The 23,453-nt window shown below is 36.2% G+C and overlaps 1 protein-coding gene across 1 annotated transcript; it reads left to right on the forward strand.

Annotated features, from left to right (window-relative positions):
- The first annotated feature begins 2,250 nt into the window (after positions 1-2,250).
- On the forward strand, positions 2,251-8,634 carry LOC143585910 (chaperonin CPN60-like 2, mitochondrial). The gene is made up of 15 exons (XM_077067584.1): positions 2,251-2,511; positions 2,592-2,751; positions 2,851-3,026; positions 4,130-4,225; positions 4,304-4,408; positions 5,270-5,356; positions 5,445-5,557; positions 5,649-5,718; positions 6,492-6,560; positions 6,736-6,909; positions 6,991-7,090; positions 7,183-7,286; positions 7,379-7,484; positions 7,792-7,870; positions 8,306-8,634. Exons 1-15 carry the CDS (start codon positions 2,251-2,253, stop codon positions 8,415-8,417), a joined length of 1,812 nt encoding a protein of 603 aa, XP_076923699.1. The 3' UTR covers positions 8,418-8,634.
- Positions 8,635-23,453: the final 14,819 nt, after the last annotated feature.

Here is a 23,453-nt window from a genome sequence, read left to right on the forward strand (position 1 = left end):
TACCTAGAGCATATAAAGCCAAATTTTAGTACTCGTCATGTATAACATCATATTAAAACATATTTTCAATTAACACAAAAGCCATGGAACAAAATATAACTCAACACACACTATTATATGCATCAACAAAATCCAACATGATCAATGTCCTACTAAGCAACCTGTTTTGGCCCGTTAGTGCAAACTCTTAACAAATCAAATAAAACCACAATTAACATTAATCAACAACCAAACCAAAACCTAAATTAACATTAATCAACAACAAAACCTAAACATAAACAAATCCTTGTGTGCATATTAGTTAAATATATGGGGGATAGACGGCTCCAAAAGTGTCGCCACGTCTGTTGCTCACTTGCTCCTCAGCGTCTTAGGCGTGACCACTACGGATGCGTTGATTACCTTATAAACATTATTAACTAGAAAATAAGCTATAAGCTACTTTAAATATAAGTATAAGCCAAAAAAATAAAAGCTAGGCCAAACACCGCCTAAATAAGTAAACATGTTGCATAAAATATTTGCTTTCTTTTTTAAACATTATCGAATTAGACAACCACACAACAAAGTCTCATGGCATTGATTGTCATCGAGTTTGGTTCAAAGTACCACTAATACAGTAGAGGTTTTAAAGGTAAACAATAGTATATGATATACACAAATATAAATATTATTATCCTGATTGATCTATTGTCATATATTCAAGAAATAATTACATAAAAGAAAATTGTTTTCCCAAAAACATTTCTGAAATTTCAACCATGAGATACATCTAATTTTATAATTTGTATGTCTGTTATTATTGTTTTTTTTTCTTTTTGGTAATTAAAGAAAGAAATCAGAAGTAGCTAACCATCACTGTGGCAAAAATATAATAAGCAAGTAATGTATTACCTTAGGATAATGTTGCTTACGACTGCGTGATCTTCACATTTATAGAAATCATTTGAACCTTGCTGTGGAGGATATACGGCGGCGGCGGAGGTGTGGCTGGAGAGTACGGTGGCCGGAGATGCGGTGGAGTGCGGCGGCGGAGGTGGGGAGAAGAGTGACGGGAACAGGGTGGGAGATATGGGGGCTATGGTTTGTGGAGATAAATGTACGATGTTATTGTGAATAGGTGAAAGAGTTTAGAAGATGTGAGAAGTGAGTGGTTCTTGTCTGCGCCAAGAAGAGGACGCACAGACAATTTTTAATGAATTATCTTCCGGAAAACAAACAGTTTACAAGCCTTCATGTTTGCCCGTGATCTGCGCGGCGCAGACAAAAGATGCCATGAAGCTAACACCCCTGACTTGGTAGAACGTTTCTCATTTTTTTTAAACTGCAAAACACATCGCGAGGGAAAAAAACATTAATAAAGCGGGTCTGGGCAACCCGGATCAGATATCCGAATTAACCAGTAAATATTATTATTTTGAAAGCTTTTTTGCATAAACCCTAATTTCTAAAACCCCAAGCAGCTCAGTCGCATTTGACAGTGAGTATTTTTATCATCATCATCATCATCATCATCTTCAAATTCATTCTTCTGTTTTCGAGTCTCATCAGCAGCCATGTATCGAGTGGCCGCAGCAGTGTCTTCCTCGATCAGGTAATCCACAAGTAACATTCACTTCATAATTTGTATCTTATTTCGAAAATCAAATAAATCTGATTAATTAATTGCTGCTTGTAGGTCCTCGACATCAGGGAAGTTGGTAAGAAACCCCTTCATTTCGTTATGCTCGAATTCATTCAACTGTACACGAACATAATGAATTTGCCAATAATTGATAACCTTTTGTTAATCATTTTTCTACTTCTTACTAGGGCTGTAACCGAACAAGGTCTTGTTTATGTTCATCTTCTTCCATTAAGCTTTTATTATCCAACAACTAACCAAATGAAGTTTCTTGTTCGTGAATGTTTCGCCAACATAAACAATGTTTTCTTTGATTTGGCTAACCGAGAATGGTCAATGTCAACCGTTTGGTCTGTTTGCCAAGTTTGCATTGGTGTTTTTTTTAACATTCATATTCATATGTTAATTTTACATATCAATTAATCACACACACACACACACACACATATATATGTATGTATATAATAACTAAATAAGCATAAATAAACAAACAAACATTAACTCACATAAACAGACGTTCACGAACGCAATTGAACGAAAATGACCTCTGTTCGTGTTTGATCATTTAGTTAATCAAACGAGATTCTTTGTTCATGTTCGTTCAATTATTAAACGAACGGACATAAATGAGCTTCCTGTCAAACAGTTCGTCTACAGCCCTAGCATTTACTGCCAATTTGTTATCCTTTCTTTCAAATAACAACATATTCATTGGTTTCTTATTAAAAATCTCCATTATCTGTAAATACTGGAAGGCATCCGGTACAGTTATTTGGAGCAGAAACTATGTTGCAAAAGATATCCAGTTTGGAACTAGGGCTCGGGCTGCCATGCTGCTTGGTGTGAACCAGCTAGCTGAAGCTGTAAAAGTCACGATGGGACCCAAGGTAATTTTCTTCATGTTTTTGAATTAAGATTTAAGAGTTCTTTTGTTCATTTCATTGTTATTTGTATACCACAATCTCAGGGGCGTAATGTTATTATCGAGCAAAGTTTTGGAAGTCCAAAAGTCACAAAAGATGGCGTAACTGTAGCAAAAAGCATCAACTTTGAAGAGAAGTTGAAAAATGTTGGTGCTAATTTGGTGAAGCAGGTTGCCAGTGCAACTAATTCTACTGCTGGAGATGGTATATGTTCTACACATTATTGTGCTATTTATAATGTTGTGTTAACACTATGTTATGTGTTAAGATCTCATTTGATGATATATGATGATGTTATCACAGGTACAACGTGTGCTACTGTTTTGACACAAGCAATATTCAATGAAGGTTGCAAATCTGTAGCTGCAGGTGTAAATGTCATGGATTTACGAAGTGGTATCAATATGGCAGTTAATGCTGTTATAACTGAATTGAAAAGTCAAGCATTGATGATTAGTACACCAGAAGAAATTACACAGGTTTGTATTTTTCTACTACTGCTTTGTGTTTTAGGTGGTGCTGGATTTGTGTTTTGGGACTTATTTACTGAATGTTATGACTGGAAGTTACAGTAATTGGTTTTTAGTGTTTGAATAAACAGATTTGCTTCTGTTTATCTGAGCATCTATGATAATCATTTTATGCTGAAATAAAATTGATTTTTCTTATAATAAAAAGATTACATTATATTTACCTCTTCTTAACTATTTACTAATTTCACATGATGTTTCGCCTATTTCATAAAAATGTACCTTTTTTGGTCATTTAATCTAATGATTCTTTAATAATCAATGTTTTCCATATGCCCAAACAACTGTTTTATCTGATTATTTATGGGTCAATTAATCAATTTTTTATACCCAACAAAACAAAACTACTTATCAAATTTAATGTGTTCCTTAAATAATTAAACTTTTCCAAAGACTCAAACAATAGATGAGATATTTAGGTTTATACCAGCTGCAAGAAAACTGATTTTCTATTTAATAAAAGAATTACACATTTCTTTTGATCTTATTTCGATGTTCATTTTACTCACGTTTCACAAGATCCATCTCCCATTTCACAAGCATGTCGTTCTTTGTCGTCTTATAATATTATATATATTTAGGCTTCTAAGTAACTGAGTTTTCCGAACACTAAAAAAATAACTGACCAGATGCTCAGTTTTGGATAATCAGTTTTATTGGCTACAACAGAAGTGATTGTCTAATAATATCATAATTTTACATATTCAAATCTTTTCACCTAATTTGGTGGACATTTTACTTTAGTTTCGCAACTCTTCTCATATTTCATAAAAATACCTTTTTTGCCATTTTATTTGTTAGTTTATTAACTAATCTTAATTTGTTTAATATTTAAGCAACTAATCAGATAATCAATTTTGCATAATAAGTTTTATACCAGCTGCAACAGAAGTAGTAGTGTAATAATAAAATAATATTAAATACTTAGCCCTTTGAACCTAATTTGATGGAGACTTATTCACAAAAATGTCTTCTTTAGTCATTTTATTTGTTAATTAATCTACCAATTTGTCTTGTATTTAAGTTGTTAACTGGATATGTATTTGAATCAGGTAGCCACTATCTCTGCCAATGGAGAACGAGAAATTGGCGAGCTGCTGGCAAGAGCTATGGAGAAAGTTGGTAAAGAAGGCGTTATAACCGTTGCTGTAAGAATTTATTTATCCTTTACCATTCACCAGTTAATTATTTAAGAAAAAAAACTAATTAATCTAATAATCCTGCAGGATGGTAATACTTTGGATAATGAGCTAGAAGTTGTTGAGGGGATGAAGCTAGGCCGGGGTTACATCTCTCCTTATTTTGTCACCGACACAAAGACACAAAAATGTGTACGTGTTTTAAGTTATACGTTATAACTACTTTATTTTAAAACTTTCTTATATTATATAAAAAGTTGAAAATACTAAACATATCATATATACTCATTTCAAAGTAAAGAACATACAATCAGTTTCTTATATTAGTGTTATACGTTGAGATGAATCAGATGATTCACAGTAATAATGCTTTGTTTTATTTACAACGGAGTATGGAATATGTGAATATGACTACTTTACAAAATGTGTACGTGTTTTAAGTTATACGTTATAACTACTTTATTTTAAAACTTTCTTATATTATATAAAAAGTTGAAAACACTAAACATATCATATATTCATATATACTCATTTCAAAGTAAAGAACATACAATCAGTTTCTTATATTAGTGCTATACGTTGAGATGAATCAGATGATTCACAGTAATAATGCTTTGTTTTATTTACAACGGAGTATGGAATATGTGAATATGACTACTTTACAAAAATGTGTACGTGTTTTAAGTTATACGTTATAACTACTTTATTTTAAAACTTACTTATATTATATAAAAAGTTGAAAACACTAAACATATCATATATACTCATTTCAAAGTAAAGAACATACAATCAGTTTCTTATATTAGTGTTATACGTTGAGATGAATCAGATGATTCACAGTAATAATGCTTTGTTTTATTTACAACGGAGTATGGAATATGTGAATATGATATTTTGTATTTTGAAAGGATAAATATCATATTCTGAAATTTAGAAGGATATATATGAAGTTCTGATCTTCTAGAAGGATACATGTATGGAATTTAACTCCATTTTAAAACATTTTGTTATAGTTTCTCATATAATGTGAACTTGTGTTTTGCATTTAGGCAGGAATTGGAGCATCCATTGATCTTTATTCATGACAAAAAAATTTCAGACATTAATGCACTTGTCAAAATCTTGGAGATTGCTGTTGAGGTAACTTAGATAGAAATACTTTTTTCTCGTGAATTATCAGTATACCTTTTTTTTCACATTTTTATCATCAATTGAATTATTGAAACAGAAACGTAGACCCTTGCTGATTGTGGCTGAAGATATTGAAAGTGAACTGCTGGCAATGCTGATCATTAACAAGCGTCAAGCTGGACTTAAGGTTTCAAAGCCATTTTTTGATTGGTTATTTAATGCCACTTTTACCCTTATCATGTTTTTTAAAATATAAATTCAAGAGAAAATATATATGATATCAACTTGTAGGTATGTGCAGTAAAGCTCCCGGTTTTGGAGATAACAGGAGAGCCAATTTAGAGGATGTGGCAGTGCTTACAGGAGGGGAGGTGAGATAAGCACCATTTTTTTATCACAATTAGGGGTGGGAATTGGGCTGGTCGGGCAACAGGTCAAAACCGATTGGGTCAACTTAAGTCTCCTTTTGTCTGTTTTTAACTCTATAAGTAATAATTTTTTGAATATAATCACAAAAACTGTATTGTTACAATATTACTATACTACAAAACTTTTAATAAAATGATTTATAATGTTTTATGAGATTGAATACATTCTCGATTACTTTCAAGCCACTGGATCTTTTTTTATCTTAGTTAAATCTTTTAACTTAACCTATCTGATATGTTTAAAATAAAGCATAGCCTGATTTGCCCCCTATACATGTATAAACGGTTTGAAATTGCTTAGAACTGGTTAATTTTGTTGATGTATCAATTTTGACCACAAGACTATATAGTGTTAGCTGCTTAGAATGGCAAGATACTGATTGTTTTTCTAACATGTTACTGTAATTGGTAAAACACGTATAGTATTTTATTATTTTAAGCACTTGGCCCTATTATATTAATAATCTAAATGTTTTTCATTTGATAAAGTGATTTAAGAGGTTTTAGGAAACTGAATACAGTTTGGATGACTTTTAAACCGTTGGACCTTTTTCTTTTCTAGTTATTTGTTTAGCTTAACCTTTTTAATTTGTTAATATCAAAAGATAATCCAAATCAATCCATTTGTTTGTAAATGGGTCAAAATTGCTACCTCTAAAATTCTAATGTACCTGCATAACTTTGTATGTTCATGCACTTATGAGGGTATCATGCAGGTTATAAGCGAGGAACGTGGATTAACCCTAAATGATGTTCGACTTGAGAAACTTGGTACTGCGAAAAAGGTTTGCTCTTTTTTTCTTCTATGCTTGTTATAAGTAAACGTTATATGTTTTGTTAATTAGTGGTTGAAACATGTAAGTACATATTAAAGTATTAAACTAATAACTTAGATTATAAAAATCAAAACTTAACAATTATCTTGAAACAAATTACCTATTTAGAGTTTACGTGTACCAGGTTACTGTATCTCTTGATGATACTATAATTCTACATGGCGGTGGAGATAAGAAGCAAATTGAAGAAAGATGTGAAGAATTGCGGTCAACCATTGAGAATAGTACAGCCATGTTTGACAAAGAGAAAGCTCAAGAGAGGTTGTCAAAGTTGTCAGGTGGCGTTGCAGTCTTCAAGGTATATTTCTTGAATATAGTATTTTCTTTTATTTAACTTGCCTACTCTTACAACTTTTTTTTATCAATTTAATTATTGCAGGTTGGAGGAGCTAGTGAGGCCGAAGTTGGAGAAAGAAAGGATAGGGTAACAGATGCTTTAAATGCCACAAGAGCAGCAGTGGAAGAGGGAATAGTTCCAGGTATGCGAATTCATGTTTGTTTTTTAATCTCATTTTTTTCCTTTTCTTGAAATGTTTAGAAGACCTTTTTAATTATATAACTTTATTTGTAGGTGGTGGAGTTGCTCTTCTATATGCTACTAGGGTTCTTAAAAGCCTTCAAACTGCAAACGAGGATCAGAAGAGTGGAGTTGAAATAGTCGAAAACGCCCTTAAGGTTATCTCTCTGGATTTTATTTGGTCCAATAATTATCATTAAAAAAGTAAAACCTTTTTTTCCTTTTTTATAATCATCTATCTTCTTTATAGGCGCCTACGTTTACAATAATTTCAAATGCCGGTGGTGATGGTGCCACGGTTATTGGCAAACTATTGGAACAAGATGATCTTCATTATGGATTTGATGCAGCCCAAGGTTAGTAAAAACTAAACTAAATTGGGTTCATTAATAAGGAGGTGTTTGGATTTACATTTTGCAACGAATAATATAAGTCATAATATTGTCTGATTTTAACAGCATCAAACGGTAGAAGCGTATACAAAAACTATCTTCTACCTCATGTAAATATAACACCTGATTTTCTGATTCTTATTATTTAATATCACATTCCAAATGTGTATCTAAACACCCCAAAAGTCTTTCTTTCTTTTGTACTTACAGAAACTGAAATATTTGTTGGAGAATACTTTTAACTTGTAAAGGTGGTTTTTGTGTTTAATAGGCAAATATGTTAACATGGTGAAGGCTGGAATTATAGATCCTCTAAAAGTTGTGAGAACAGCCTTAGTAGATGCTGCCAGGTAAATTATTACAAATATGCCCTCTGGTTCTTGAAAGTCCAATTACAATAGTTTCATTTATATCAAGTATAAAGCTTAAATTGCTCTCTATGTCCATCTTTACTGTTACAACGGGAAAACAGGTATCACTTGTTGGTGATGGGTCAACATGGGTTCGGGTATCACTAGCCGAGTTGACCCACCATCACTTGTCCCTTATGCTCAACCTTTGTGTTGTAGATTCGTGGGCCTGATTTCCAACACGCATCAATAGTAAAATTAGGAGGTTGTAGATGCTTTAAAATGATTTTGGTGGCTACCGTGGCTTTTAAAGTATTTGACCGATTTTCTATGTAGCTATTTTTTATTGACACTTGTTTAATGGTCAAATGTTGCAATTATGTTACTTGCACACTTTATCCTTCATGTGTTGACAAATGTTGTGCATGCTTGCAGTGTCTCGTTATTGTTGACCACCACAGAGTCAACCATTGTGGACCGTCAAGGAGAGAAAAACCCACTTGCAAATAGGATGCCAAACATGGATGATATGGGAATGGGATATTGATTTTAACTCACAAAATCGACTGCCAGTTTTGTATGTGTTAAAAGACAACTTTCATTTTTAGTATACAATTATACGTTTTATTAAGTTTCTTTTAGAAAATGTAAAAGATGAAAGTTTATTAAGGCCGAGTGAAGGTCAACCATTAATGATGCAAGGTTGAGCTCGGCTTGAGGAAGGATCTTAACTTAATTAAAGACTCGAAATAGTATGCATAACCATGTTTGATTTGAAAAGTTGATATAGTTCAACATAGACGTGCAAAAAGGTGGTTCACCTTGAAAACCCGAACCGGTTCGGAACCGGTTTTTTTCACACCGGGTAGAAAATGACACCAGTTCCAGTCAGGAACCGGTTCGGTTGCCCAGGAATGCAAACTTTTAGGAACCGGGTAGGGTTGGAACCGGGACCGGTTATTACGTAAAAACCGGGTCCACCGGTTTTTTTTGAAATTCAAACATTATAGCCGTTAGAAACCGGTTCCAACGGCTATATAGCCGTTTTTGACCGTTGGAACCGGTTTTATTACTATATTTAGCTAATTTTCATTCTATAAATATCAATGTATGAGTGTATACTTGTTAAACCACTTCCAAAACTATAAAACACACTTCAAAACACAATTAAGCTTAAACCGACAACAAATGGCAACTAATGACGACGTTGTTATGGTGATCGAAACAACAAGATGCCCCGATGTTTGGGTTCATTACGATTTGTGTCTGATGACCGACTCACATGAGATAGCACGTTGCAAATATTGCTCGAAGTTTCTTAAAGCATGGTCCAACTCGACATTACGAAAACATACGAATAAGTATTGTCGAGAGAAAAAAAGTTTGGATGCTAAAAAAGCGGAAGTGGGAGAATCGTCCGGCTCTACAACCCAAAAATAAGTATTCCCGAATTAAAACGACGGACTTTGTTTTTTAAGTTTTAGTTGTTATGTTTAGTATCGTTTATGTTTTAATAATGTTTGTAATAGTTTTTATTTAAATAAATAAAATGTTCGTCGTTATTAAAAAAGTAACAAAAAATTAATCATGAGTAACAAAAGTAATTATAATTAAACAAATCAAAACTAAATATTAGTTGAACAAGTTACAAATAATTTTACTAAAACAAATAAAAAACACAAATTACAACTCTTCTTCGTCTTCATTCTCGTCTTCACCCTCGTCTTCGTTATCGGAAGAAACCCCGTCATCCGCCTCCTCATCATGAATATGACGCTCTATTGGTATTTCGTCTTCAAAGTTCGCCTTGTGTTGTACACGATCCACCGCATCCAAATGATCTTTAGGCAAATGCAAACCTCTAGAGACTCGGGAGTTAATTTTGTTCTTCGCATAGATAACACCCTCCCACTAAGAGAAAAAACCGATTCGGAAGCAACCGTTGAGGCTTGTACGGCAAGCAAATCACGAGCCATGGCAGATAGAATGGGAAATTCGTTTTGTTTACCTTTCCACCAAGCCAACAAATCAATATTGCGAATTTCGTCGACTGTTGCGCCCTCAACATAGTTTGCTCCACTATATCGACCAAGTTCGCTAGTTGGTGTGTTTCCTCTTTGCCTCTTAGATGCCGATTCACGAATCCCATTCATCAAGTTTATAGGTGGGTCATTGCACGGCCTACTAGTTGTTTTTTTCACAAAAGACAATCTCGTGCTTGGACCATAGATTTGAAAATAATGATCATAAAGGTCTTGAAGGTTTTTGTTGAACTTTTCCTTCGCTTCCGTCGACAACTTCGGGTCGATCTCGTGCATACCTAAGTTGTCGAATATTTCCTCAATCGTTGTCTCAACCCCATTAACATTCCAATAGGGGTTTAATGCGGCGGCACAAGTAAAGACCGGCGGTATGTTTTCAAAATATTTTATGAACTTTTCCTTCATCACCGCAACAATATTCTTGAAGAGTTTGTTCTTCTCCGCAAAGATTTTAAAAACACAAGACATATAGTACAATTCTTGCAAAACCCAACAACTAGTAGGGTAATAGACTCCCGATAATTTTGTTGTTGACTTTTTGAACACGTCAAGATACTCCAACAAATAACCGACTTGGACCCAAACACTTTCCGGAAACATATCGGCCTCGCGTTCTTCAACAAGATTGTTATGAAAAGCTTGTAAAGTTTGACGTTGGGCAAAAGCACACTTTAGCATATGACAAGTTGAGTTCCAACGGGTTGGAACGTCCCAATTCGGCCCCAAATACTTTCTTTCAACCTACTTGCAATAGTTCTTATATTCAAGATGTCTTCTTTTACCACTTTTGAAGACATCTTGTAACATAAGTCTAAAGAATTTTAAATCGTCACAAATGTTTTCATTGTCAAGACCTTTTTGAACAACCAAGTTGATGATATGTGCAACACATCGAACATGAAAAAAATCCCCGAAACAAGGTGATGAATATTTAATGATAAATTTTTCGGCCGCCTTAGTATTGTTTGAAGCGTTGTCAAACGAAATAGAAAATATTTTATTTCTCAAGTTGTAAGTCGTTATAACTTCATCAAGTAATTCAAACAATTTTTCGGCGGTATATGGGAACGGGAAGTTTTCAAAAGCGATGGTGCGTTTCATCAATTGCCATGTCACCGGATCAACCCAATGAGCGGTGACACATATGTATGATTCGGGCAACCCGTGTGGTGCCGACCAAACATCGGTAGTTAAACTAACCATGGCTTCTAAAGAATCAAAAGACTCGATTAACTCTTTTTTAGCACACTCACACAACCTGATACAATAACGTCTTAAGGTAGTACGACTTACATGTGTGTATCGCGGTTGTAGAGTTTCTCGAATCAACGACGTCAAATCCTGGTCATCAAAGTGGTTAAACGGCAAACCTCGTTGAATAACGAACTTTGCCATTCTATCTTGAACTTGAGTCGTGTTGTAACGAAATAGTGTACCATCTTTACCCAAGTCAATTTGATCGGTCGCGCCAATCCCTTTCAACGCCTTGCAATATGGCTTCTCGATGTGCTTTCTCAAAGTAGAGTTGGAATCGTGCTTTAATAGTGAACCACATAGTTTGCAACGAGCCTTTTGATAACCTTCGTCATCCACAATCAAATCCCAATTCTTCCATATGTCTTCGTTGCGGTTATTGTTGACTACCGTAACAACCCTTGGGTCCTCCGTAGCAGGAACGGGGGCAACAAAAACACTCTTCTTAGCCTTCTTGTTAGTTTTTTTGATGGGTGCCATAATAATATTTAGTTGGATGGTCGGGTAACGGAACGGGTTTTCTAAAGGAGTAGTATTTTAGTTTGTTTTTGAGTTTGGTGGTGAAACAAGTAATGGAAAACAACTTATATATAGTTTTTGGGCTACAAGAACCGGTTCCAACGGCTATATTACCGTTGGAACCGGTTCCAACGGCTATTATTTGTTTCAAAAACCTGTTCCAGCGGTTATATTACCGTTGGAACCGGTTACAACGGCTATTTTGTGTCTCAAAAACCGGTTCCACCGGCTATATTACCGTTGGAACCGGTTCCAACGGCTAGTTTGACCTGTGTTTGACTTTTCAAAAAAAACCTGCCGGAACCGATTTTTTCAGGTAGGAACAGAACCGGTTACAATTAGGAACCGGGTTGGAACCGATGGGGACATTCAAATAGGAGAACCGGGTACGATTTTCGGGTACAAAAATACCCAAACCGGGTATTGGGCCAACTGGGTAGGAACTGGAACCGGTTCTGGTTCGGTTCCACCAGTTAGGTTCCGGAACCGGTTTTTTTGTGCACGACTAGTTCAACATATTATGAGTCCAAGTTGAGTTTTAGTTTAGTTAGCTCGAAAAAAGTTCAATTGGTTGCATTTTTATTACTTTCATTCATGTGTGGTTGAAAGAAATTTCTATTCTGATTTTGTAATGATGATTCACGTAATTATACTGCATGTATATAGTAGCACTTTTCCAAGAGTGAATAAAATACGTAAATAATAAGAATTGAATGGCCGGTTTAGTTTACACAACTAGTTTCAAGTTTCAAATGAAGTCAAAACATTAAACTAGACGTGTATAAAAAAACCGATTTCGGACCTGAACTGTGTACTCGATCCGGAACCGATTTCAGTTCGTACCCGGTGTACCTAATACCCGGTTTGGGTATTTATATACCCGAAATCCGTACCCGTTTCCATATTTTATACCCTCAAATCGGTTCGTACCCGACCCGAAACCGGTTTCAATTTGTACCCGGTTCCGGTTCCTACCCGGAAAAACCGGTTCTGTCGAGTTTTTTTTAAAATAGTCAACTGCAGGTCAAACTAGCCATTGGAACCGGTTCCAACGGTAATATAGCCCTTGAAACTGCTTTGTAAGTGATATTATAACCGTTGGAACCGGTTTTTCTTGCCCAAATCCTTTACATAAATCGTTTTTTCACCCTTTGTTTCACCACCAAGCTAAAAAACAATCTAATATACTTCTCGTTTACAAACCTGACCATCCGACTGAAAAATATTATGGCACCCACCAAAAATACCAACGACAAGGCTAACAAGGACGTTTTTATTGAACCGGTTCGTGTGGTAGATGACCCACTAGTTCTTGCGGTCGTCCACCATAACCGCAACAAAGAAGTTTGGAAGAATTGGGATTTGGTTGTGAGTGTCGAAGGTGATCAAAAAGCTCGATGCAAACTTTGTGGAACTTTCTTAAAGCACGATTCAAACTCGACTTTGAGAAAGCATATCGAGAGGCCATTGTGCAAGGCCTTGAAAGGCGTTCGCTCAACCGACCAAGTGGAATTGGGTAAAGATGGTACACTATTTCGTAAAAACATGAACCAAGTTCAAGATAGAATAGCAAAGTTCGTTATTCAACGAGGTTTGCCGTTTAACCACTTTGACGACCCGGAGTTGACTTCGGTGATTCGAGAAACTCTACAACCGCGATACATACATGTAAGTCGTACTACCGTAAGACGTCATTGTATCAAGTTGTGGGAGTGTGCAAAAAAAAGAGTTAATCGAGTTTTTTCATACTTTAGAATCAATGGTGAGTTTAACTAGTGATGTATGGTCGGCACCACATGGGTTACCCGAATTATACATTTGTGTCACCGCGCATTGGGTTGATCCGGTGACATGACAATTGATGAAACGCACCGTCGCCTTTGAAAACTTCCCGTACCACATACGACCGAAAAATTGTTTGAATTGGTTGATGAAGTTATAACGACTTACAACTTGAAACATAAAATATTTTTGATTTCCTTTTACAGCGCATCAAACAATACAAAGCCGGTCTTTACTTGTGCCGCCGCTTTAAACCCCTATTGGAATGTTCATGGGGCTGAGACGTTGATCGAGGAAATATGCGACAACATGGGTATGCACGAGACCGACCCGAATTTCTCGATGGAAGCGAAGGAAAATTTTAACAAACACCTTCAAGACCTTTATGACCATTATTTTAAAATTTATGGTCCAAGCACGAGTTCGTCTTTGTGAGGCAAGCAACAACTAGTAAGCCGTGCAAGGACAAACTTATAAACTTGATGAATGCGGTTCGTGAATCGGCCTCTAAGAGGCAAAGAGGAAACACACCAACTAGTGAACTTGGTCGATATAGTGGAGCAAACTATGTTGAGGGCGCATCGGTCGATGAAATTCGCAATATTGATTTGTTGGCTTGGTGGAAAGGAAAACAAAACGAATTTCCTATTTTATCCGCCATGGCTCGTGACTTGCTTAGCGTACAAGCCTCAATGGTTGCTTCCGAATCAGTTTTTTCACTTAGGGGGAGGGTACTATCAATGCGAAGAACAAAACTAACTCCCGAGTCTTTAGAGGTTTGCATTTGCCTAAAGGATCATTTGGATGCGGTGGATCGGTACAACACAAGGCAAACTTTGAAGACAAAATACCAATAGAGCGACCTATTCATGAAGAGGAGGTGGAGGAAGGGCTTTCTTCTGGGAATTCGTGTGGTGAAGAAGAAGAGGATGAAGACTAAAAAACTTGTAATTTTTATTTGTTTTAGTAAAATCATTTGTAACACGATCAAATTTCAAGTAATATTTAGTTTTGTTTTGTTTATTAACTACTATTGTTTTGTTTATTACTAGTAAAGTTTTATTTCTTATTATAATAACGACGAACACTTTATTATATAAACAACAAAAAATTACAAATATTATTAAAACATGACGATACTTAAACTAAAAAACAGCTTAAACTAAAGAACAACGTCCATCGTTTTAATCAGGCGTTCTACAACGATTAAGTGGTAGGTGCTTGAGTTGTAGAGCCGGACGACTCTCCCGCTTCTGCTTTCTTGGCATCCAATCTTTTTTTCTCACTAAAATACTTATTGGTATGCTTGCGTAAGCTCGAGTTCGACCCCGCTTTCAGAAACTTAAAGCAGTACTTGCACCGGGCCATCTCTTGTGAGTCGGTCATGACACACAAATCATAATGAACCCAAACATCGGGCCATCGTATTGTTTCGATCACCATAACAACGTTGTCGTTAGTTGCCATTTGTTGAGCTTAATTGTGATTTAGATTGTGTTTTAGAGTTTTGAAAGTGGCTTAACAAGTACACACAATACCTTGCTATTTATAGAATATTGGTAACCTATTTATAGTTAAAAAACCGGTTCCAACGGTAAAAAACGGCTATATAGCCGTTGGAACCGGTTTCTAACGGCTAGTTAGTTTAAAATTCAAAAAAACCGGTGGAACGGTTTTTACGTAAAACCCGGTCCCGGTTCCTACCGGAACCGGTTTCACTAAGTTCTCATTTTGGTCCATCAGTGTAACATCATGAAAATTTAGGGCTAAAAATGTCAAGTTTCCAAAGTCAAGGGACCAATTCTGTTAAATTCCAAACTTCAGGGTCTAAATTGTAAATTTTGTTTTCCTGACCCATCGCGATACGCGATGGATCAGAAGAGACACCCATCGCGTACCGCGATGGGGTGTCTGATACGTTGTGACACGTGTGCCACGTGTCACTACGTGGCAACACGTCCGCCACGTGTGGCCACGTGACGCAACGCCTGCCACGTGGCGACACGTGGCAGGTCTAGTGGTGACTGGCCAAGCCTATGTCGCGATACGCGACAGGCTAAGCCAACTCCCGTCGCGGTCTAAATTTTGGCTATAAATAGAAGGCCACGAGTTCTCGTAACCCACACCTCAAATCACACACATTACTGTCTCTCTAAACATCTCTCTATACCTCGAAATACGTGCCCTCTATCCATCTCGATAAACGTGCCCGATTCCTCTATAAACGTGCCATACCTCGATACTCGTGCAACTAACCCGACAACGTGTATATCAAGAAGATGATACCGTTCCGACGATCATCTCGAAGTGCATGCTGTGGAGTGTTGGTGTTCGATTCGTGTGTCTAAGCAAAGGGCTGATCAAGCTTGTGTTGATAAAGAAAAAGGCGTCGAAGTGCTGCCCGAGTGTGTAGGGTTTGTTAAGTCAAGAGAAGGTAGGCATAATGCCCGAATAAAATAATAATAAAATATTATAAAGGCTTAATACCTTAAGTCGAGGTTATACTCGATGCCTCGATAAACAAAGAAATATATAACGAAGAAAATAAAGGTAAAGAAAAGTGAAATATATATTTGAGTATATATATATGTGTATGATTATTCTTTGTTATAAAATATATTATTTAAGTATAATGAGTATACTTAAATAATAAAGAAAAGAATACGTTTCTTAAAGTAGAAGAAACGTAGGGTTTTTATAAATAAACTAAAGGTTTATAATAATACTTTTTAACTAAAGGTTTTAAAGTAAAAGAAAATTTGAACTAAAGGTTCATCGAGATAAACGAGACTAAAGGTCTTAAGCCGGATTGTATATCCGACTAATAAAGGTTATACTCATACTATAGGTGCGAGATAGCAAGGAAAGACTCACGGACGGTGTTGGAAACCGATCCCAATCAAAAGGTGAATACGCCCCACTTTTATAAACTTTTTTTCAAACAATCAAACGTGTTATGTGTAAAACTTTACATGAGGCTACGTGTATCTAAAAACATTGTAAATAAGAGTATAAGCCTAGCCCTCAGGCTGTGGTATACGTTTGTCTGGATCCTTACATATGTGGAATGAGGTGGGCACATCGCACCACGCTTGGTCACGACCTCCAGCCACGATGGGCCGGACCTAAGTTACGTCCGAGTGAGACTGATCATGTGTATATTTATGGTACCTAAGTTATGTCAAAACGCTGCGGTGTTTTGCTGAGGTGACCTAGAGTAGAGACTCGAGTTTATGATGATGTTGTTTTAACTTGATTATTCCTAAGCCAAGATGGGTCGAGACTTACGTGGTCTCGAGGGGTGATTAAGAAAAAGAAAATATTTTAAGCGTCATCATATTCACCAGCATTCGTTCCTGACGTATTTTCTAACATTTTGCAGGTAACCAAGAATAGAGCTTGAAGGACGAAGGGCTCAAGAATCCGATGGCTCGGATATTTTTGTTTAAACATTAAATATAATGCTTTTGTAAAACTTATAATCAAGTAAAACTAAACGAGACTTGCGTCTCGTCTTTTGTAATGTAAATATTTATAATTTCGATCCTTATGTTTTTATAAGACTTTCGCTAATAACCCGCTACTCTGATTTATATACAAATGTGGTACTAACTATTGATCACACTCCTAGGCCTAAGATGTGGGTGTGACAGGTTGGTATCAGAGCCATCGATCTTAGTGAATTGGGTATCATAAAACAATACCCAAACTTCGATCCAAGCATAGGAAATATTTACTTGTTTATTTAAATAGGGATAAGATTGGCTGGTAACCCTTTCTTTCCCTCTCCTCAATCTAAACCGCCTAATCTAGATGTCTTATGAGAAATTAATGGAGTATTATGATAATGAAGTAAGAAGAGCAAGAAATTATTATAAATTCCCAAAGGACATCATGAGTAAGGATTATTTCGAATCATTCTTCAATTCCAACAAGGGACATGACCAACATCCCAATATTGAACCAAGCCCATTTACCATCTGGATAACACTCCACATGAAGTATACCAAGCATCAAGACGCTCGAGTTATCACCCGAAAAGTTTACCAATGTACCAACCATCAGAAGTCCCGACATATTATCCTTCCGAGATCCCGACTTATCAACCAACTGAAATCCCACCGTATTACCCATCCGGAGGATCAACACACTTACCACCGAATCCTCATCCTTCGTATGATTTCCTCTTCAATATACCGATCAAAGAGGAACCAAAATCTCCCTCATCCGACTGGATGCAATGCCACTCCGATCAACGAAGATGGCATACCGGCACTTCAACTATGGATTCTGCCAATTCCCGCATTAACAAGGAAGGGCCATCTCACAAGCCCAAGATGAGAGTGACAATGCCATATGAGAAGATCCATATGCCTGCAATGATAGAGGATGAACCAGAAGAAGAACCAGAAGAGGAAACAGACCCCGAGGAGGAATATCCTGACAATCCAAATGAAGTAACCACATCAATTGAAGAACAACACTGAACTCCAAGCTATGGTTTTGTCGATCCCTATATGCAATTTCTCCATGAACTCAAGGGAAAGGCGTCATCAAGTTTTCCACCATATCAAGGTGAAGTTCCATCCATTGAAGAATAGGCCAATGAAATTCGTGAACAAAATGAAGCAGCCGATGCATTCTTCAATTATCCCTCCGATGTGACAACGTCTCCGTATCCAAACCCGAAGAAACATTATGACATAGTGATGATGGGTTATCGCGACCCACCTCCAAGGTATGGATACCCGAATGAGATACCGCAATCACAAGAGGAGCATTTGGACCGAGCCTTGCACGAAACTGATGACCTTAGGAAGAAAATTGCTTTGGATGAGAAGAAAAAGAAGAAGATAGGAGACAAGCTTCTTCGAAAATGTAACAAGTTGACGAAGGTTGTAAAGAAATTCATGAAAGATTAAGAGAATGGTGTTGATGGCATGTTTTACAAAGAGATGAAGTTTGTGTAATAAGATAGTTTGTGTGTTATATGTATTATATGATGTAATAAATATAGGAGCTTATATATCACAGGCACGATATATAAGAACGTTGTAATGATATATATATCATTTTATGATATATATATGTATGTGAAATAACTAAAATTGTGTATTAAGAAAAGAAATATGTTAAATTTCATATAAAAAGAAAAAGATTGAAAAAGAATAAAAGATAAGAATGTCTAGACAAAGTGATAACCGAGAGGTTTCCCGAAAAGAAGCCGAGAAACGAGAAGAAAAAGGGAAAGGTCCTGAAAAAGAACAAGAGGAACCAATCCCCGATAAATATATGAATCAAATCCAACAAATGATCAATAAGGCTGTTAGGGAAGAATTTGAATTTAGATCCCAATCTAGACAAACAAAACATTCACAATCTGAAAATCCTTCCCGAAACCCCGTTCTAGACCATCTCATATGGAAGAAAGCGTGCATGAATCAAACGCTGATGGTGGGGTTCGTCAAGAATTCATGAAACTCAAAATAAGTGGATGTTCGTTTAAGGATTTTAAATATTATGGACCAAAAGAAATTCATGGTGACAAGGGAGCCATCACAACCGTGAGGTGGCTTGAAGAGATGGAGACGATAGTGATTACAATTAAGTGTTCTGATGAGGAGAAGATTCAGTATTCTGCCCTGATGTTCAAAGGCGAAGCGCTAGAGTGGTGGAACACGTGAATCTTGAGTAGAGGAAGGGAGGTGATGTATAGTTTGACTTGGAAGGAGTTCAAGAGTTGTTAATGTCGAAATTCTGTCCAATGCAAGAAATCGACCAAATTCAAACAAAATTCTTGACTCACAAGGTTATTGGAACGAACCTTCGTGAGTATAACACGAAATTCCACGAATACTGTCGTTTGGTTCCCCAACTGGTTACTCCTGAATCCAGCAAAGTCACACGTTATATATGGGGACTACCACGAGAGATTCGTGACATGGTGAGGTCACACTTGCCACAAACCGCTGACTCCGTGGTGGAGTTGGCTGGGTACTTGATGGGCGGAATGATCCGCAACAAGGAGGAGGATAAGAAGGTCGTAACAACACACGACTCAAGGAAATGAGGAGATATGTCACACACCAACTTACAGCCTAGGCGTGTGACCAACAGTTGGTACCGGTTTTGTAAATGTATCAGAGTTTAGCGGAAGTCTTTTAAAAGTATTAATATTTTGAAATATTAATTTACTTATAAAGCTTTATTTATAATAAAATATTAATATTTTTTTTGAGACATTTTATTAATAAATCTTTATTTTTTAATAATATTTAATTTATTTGAAAAGCTTTTCGGATAATAAATATCCGAGCGTTTTATTTATAAACCTCGTTTGATTTTACAAATCATAATGTTTATAATCTTTTAAATAATTAAAATAATGAGCCATCTCTACCTTGCGAACATCCACTTTATGAATGGCTCCAATTCTTGATGCTTTAATCACCTGAAATGTTAGAAAATACGTCAGGGATGTGCTGGTGAATATGCTGACGCTAAAATAGTTTCTTTTACTTTATTACCCCTCGAGGCTACGCCTGCCTCGGCCCATCGTGGCTTAGAAATAACAAAGTTAAAACAACACATTTATAAATTCAAGTCTCTACTCTAGGTCACCTCAGCAAACACCACAGCGTTCGACTTAGTTAAGTACCCGTAAAAATATACACAATGATTGTACTTCCCGCGAGAAAGCGTCCTACGAACAGGGTGGTGTGATGTGCCCATCGCGTAGTACCACCAATTTAAGGATCCAGAGATACGTATACCACAGCCTGAGGGCTAGGTTTATACTTTCATTTATAATGGTTTTAGGAACACGTAGTTCCTTGTAAACAATTTTCACATAACATGTTTGACTCGTTTGAAAACAAGTTTATAAAAGTTTGGGGGCCTATTCACCTTTTGATTTGGATCGGCTTCAAACACCGTCCGAGGGTCTTTCCCGTTACTACCTCGCACCTATAGTACGAGTATAGCCTTTTCTTTTGGATCAGCTTCAATACACTGTCCGAGGGTCTTTCCCTATTCTTTGTTATCTCGCACCTATAGTACGAGTATAACTTTTTGTTAGTCGGATATACAATTTGGCTTAAGACCTCTAGTCTCTTTTGTAAAATCTTTACCTCGAGTTTAATTTCTTTATGAACCTTTAGTTCAAAACATCTTTTCTTTATTTTTAAACCTTTAGTTTAAAATATTATTTCTTTCCTTCCTTTTTTAAGTTAAAACTCTTTCTTTTTAACTTATTTCTTTCACAAGATAAACATCTAGTTTAACTTGTTTTCTTTCTCTTAAATTCTACGTTTCTTCTTTATTAAGAAACGTATCATTTTATTTTCTTATTACTTAAGAATAATAACTTAAATAATATCATTCACCATAATATGTTTGAACCTCTAGTCCAAATCATATATCTCTTATTCTCATATTCGGACCTTTAGTCCGTCTACGTTTCCAAAACGTATATATATATATATATATATATATATATATATATACCTCAACTAGTTTATATTCATAATACAAACAATGTATATATATATATATATTCATTACTTATTTAAATTATCTTTAAATAATACTTTTATCTTTATTTATTAATAAAGATTCTTTTCATTTATTACTTTATTCTTTTTCTTTTTTATTATAATTTAAAATCTATTTAAATAATACTCATTCCTTATTTATAATAAAGATTTTATACTTTTATCTTTCTTTTAATAAAATTTCTTTGCTTTATTTTCGAGGTATTGATTATACCCTTAACTAGGGTCTAAGCCTTTATTATTTTATAAATATTTTATTCGGGCATTATGCCTACCTTGTTTAGCTTATTAATTTCTAAACTCACGGACAGCACTTCGACGTTGGCGTGTATATCGAGAATCTTGATCAGCACCTCCTTGGCACGCAAATCGAGGCACACCGGTCTTCAAGTCTCGTCATCTCGGGTCGGTACGTACTTCGAGGCGGAACGTCGGGTCGTCTCGAATGGAACGTCGGGTTGTCTCGGGTCGGCACGTACATCGAGTGGAACGTCGGGCCGTACCGGGTCGGCACATACTTCGAGATATTGTGGTCGGTACTTTGGCGTATCGTCGGTTTTTGACACGAATTACGAGGTATAATGTCGGGTTTTTGGCACGGAAAACGAGGAGGTTGGTACAAGTTTATCGAGGTGATTTTAGAGAGAGAGTGTGTGTATTCTAGAGAGAAAGAGATATGTGTGAGAAATGGTGTGTGAAATGAGAGGCTTGAAGCCTCTATTTATAGGCAATTTCCGGTTCATCATCGCGATTCGCGATGGTATAAAGAATAGCCGTCGCATACCACGACTAGCTATGGTGAGTCACCATGTAGGTTTGTCACTTGGCGCCACGTGGCAGATGCGGTGCCACGTGGTGACACGTGGCGAGGTTTATGCCACATTGTGGCACGTGGCAGGACACGTGTCATGGCTTTATGCCACGTGGTGACACGTGGCGGCTGGTGTGCCATGTGTTGACACGTGGCATGACACGTGTCTGGTTGTCAGATATTGCCATCGCGATACGCGATGGCGTTGCGCCCAAGTACGTCGCGTATCGCGATCGGCCGTGAATTCAGAAATTTTCATTTTTGATCCTTGGACTTTTTGAACTTTGATATTTTTGACCCGATATTTTCGTGATGTTACATCCTCCCCATCTTGAAATAAATCTCGTCCTCGAGATTGCTTCTTTTTAGAACAAGTGGGGGGTATTTCTTTTTCACTTCGGGTTCGAGTTTCCAAGTATACTCGGGGCCTCTTCGTGAGTCTCACTTTACTTTCACAATCTTTAGAGTTCGTCTTTTTACTTTCTTTGTTCTCGAATCTTTGATTTTGAATTGGTTGTTCTAGATATTAAATTTTATTTATTTTTATATCTTTTAAAAGGTATCGATAAAGATTTATTGGCTCGATATTTACGCAGATTAGAGACGTGGAATACATCGTGTATCCCTTTCGTTTTCTTTGGGTAGTCACAGACGGTATGCAACAGTCCCGATTTGCTTGATTATTTCAAATGGTTCTACAAACGTAGACTAAGTTTTCTTTTCTTATCGAAGCGAATGACGTCGTTTTTAGACGAAAACTTTATATTAACACCTTGTTGCATATATTATCTTATAATGGACATATAACTCTTTTGGCAATCTCACGCCATCTTAAGTCGTTCATAGTTTTGTTACACTTTATTCATCATTTCATGGACTATTTCAGTTCCAGACATTTGGTTATCTTTCGTTTAGACCAATACACTAGCGCTTGGCTTTTATGTTCATATAACGTCTCATAAGGTGCGGCTCGAATGTTTATATGGTAATTATTATTCGAGAATTCTATTAGGAAAATTAATTATCCAACTTCCACTTAAATCTTTTATACTTACGCGGTGTATAACCTCGTACGTTTGGATTATTCTTTTCACTTTGCCCATATATTATAGATTATGCTAAAGTTCAATCGAGTTCTTAACGTTAGTTGGAAAGTATCTTTTAAATGGGATGTAATTAAATTGTCTTGATTGGAGATTATAAATAGGGGCACATTGTGTAGAGCCACGATGTTGTTTACATAATTTCATGCTAAACTATTCATCGAGTACGGATCGTTTATTGAGAAAAATTTAGGCAAACTTTGTTAGTTTATCATCAATAATCCATATTGTATCGTATTAGTATGAATTCTTGGGAAGTTTTGTAATACAGTTCATGGTTATCTTTACTCATTTCTACATGGGGAGTTTGGGTTGCTTAAAGTAATCCAAAGGTTTCTAGTGCTTGGTTTTCACTTGTAAATGAATTTGATCTTTCATTACATACGAAGTGATATCTTGTTCATGTTCTTCTATTAATACTTTGATCTAAGGTTTGTGGTATGTTTTATTACTTTTGAGTGCATCTTGTACTTATGAGCTTTGTTCATTATCATCTCGTAGCTTTCCATTACCGGTATC

Source organism: Bidens hawaiensis, unplaced genomic scaffold, assembly GCF_021521415.1.
Source record: "Bidens hawaiensis isolate Kalapana, Puna unplaced genomic scaffold, B.hawaiensis_p1.1 tig00034226_1, whole genome shotgun sequence".
Lineage (NCBI taxonomy): Eukaryota > Viridiplantae > Streptophyta > Magnoliopsida > Asterales > Asteraceae > Bidens > Bidens hawaiensis.

What these genes read in the sequence shown, in the direction of transcription:
- LOC143585910 (XM_077067584.1), top strand. Translation starts at nt 2,251, where the DNA reads ATGAGCTTCCTGTCAAACAGTTCGTCTACAGCCCTAGCATTTACTGCC. An exon ending in TCAAAGCCATTTTTTGATTG is followed by an intron (nt 5,558 to 5,648) that starts GTTATTTAATGC and finishes AGGTATGTGCAG; the next exon opens with TAAAGCTCCCGGTTTTGGAG. An exon ending in AACTTGGTACTGCGAAAAAG is followed by an intron (nt 6,561 to 6,735) that starts GTTTGCTCTTTT and finishes TACGTGTACCAG; the next exon opens with GTTACTGTATCTCTTGATGA.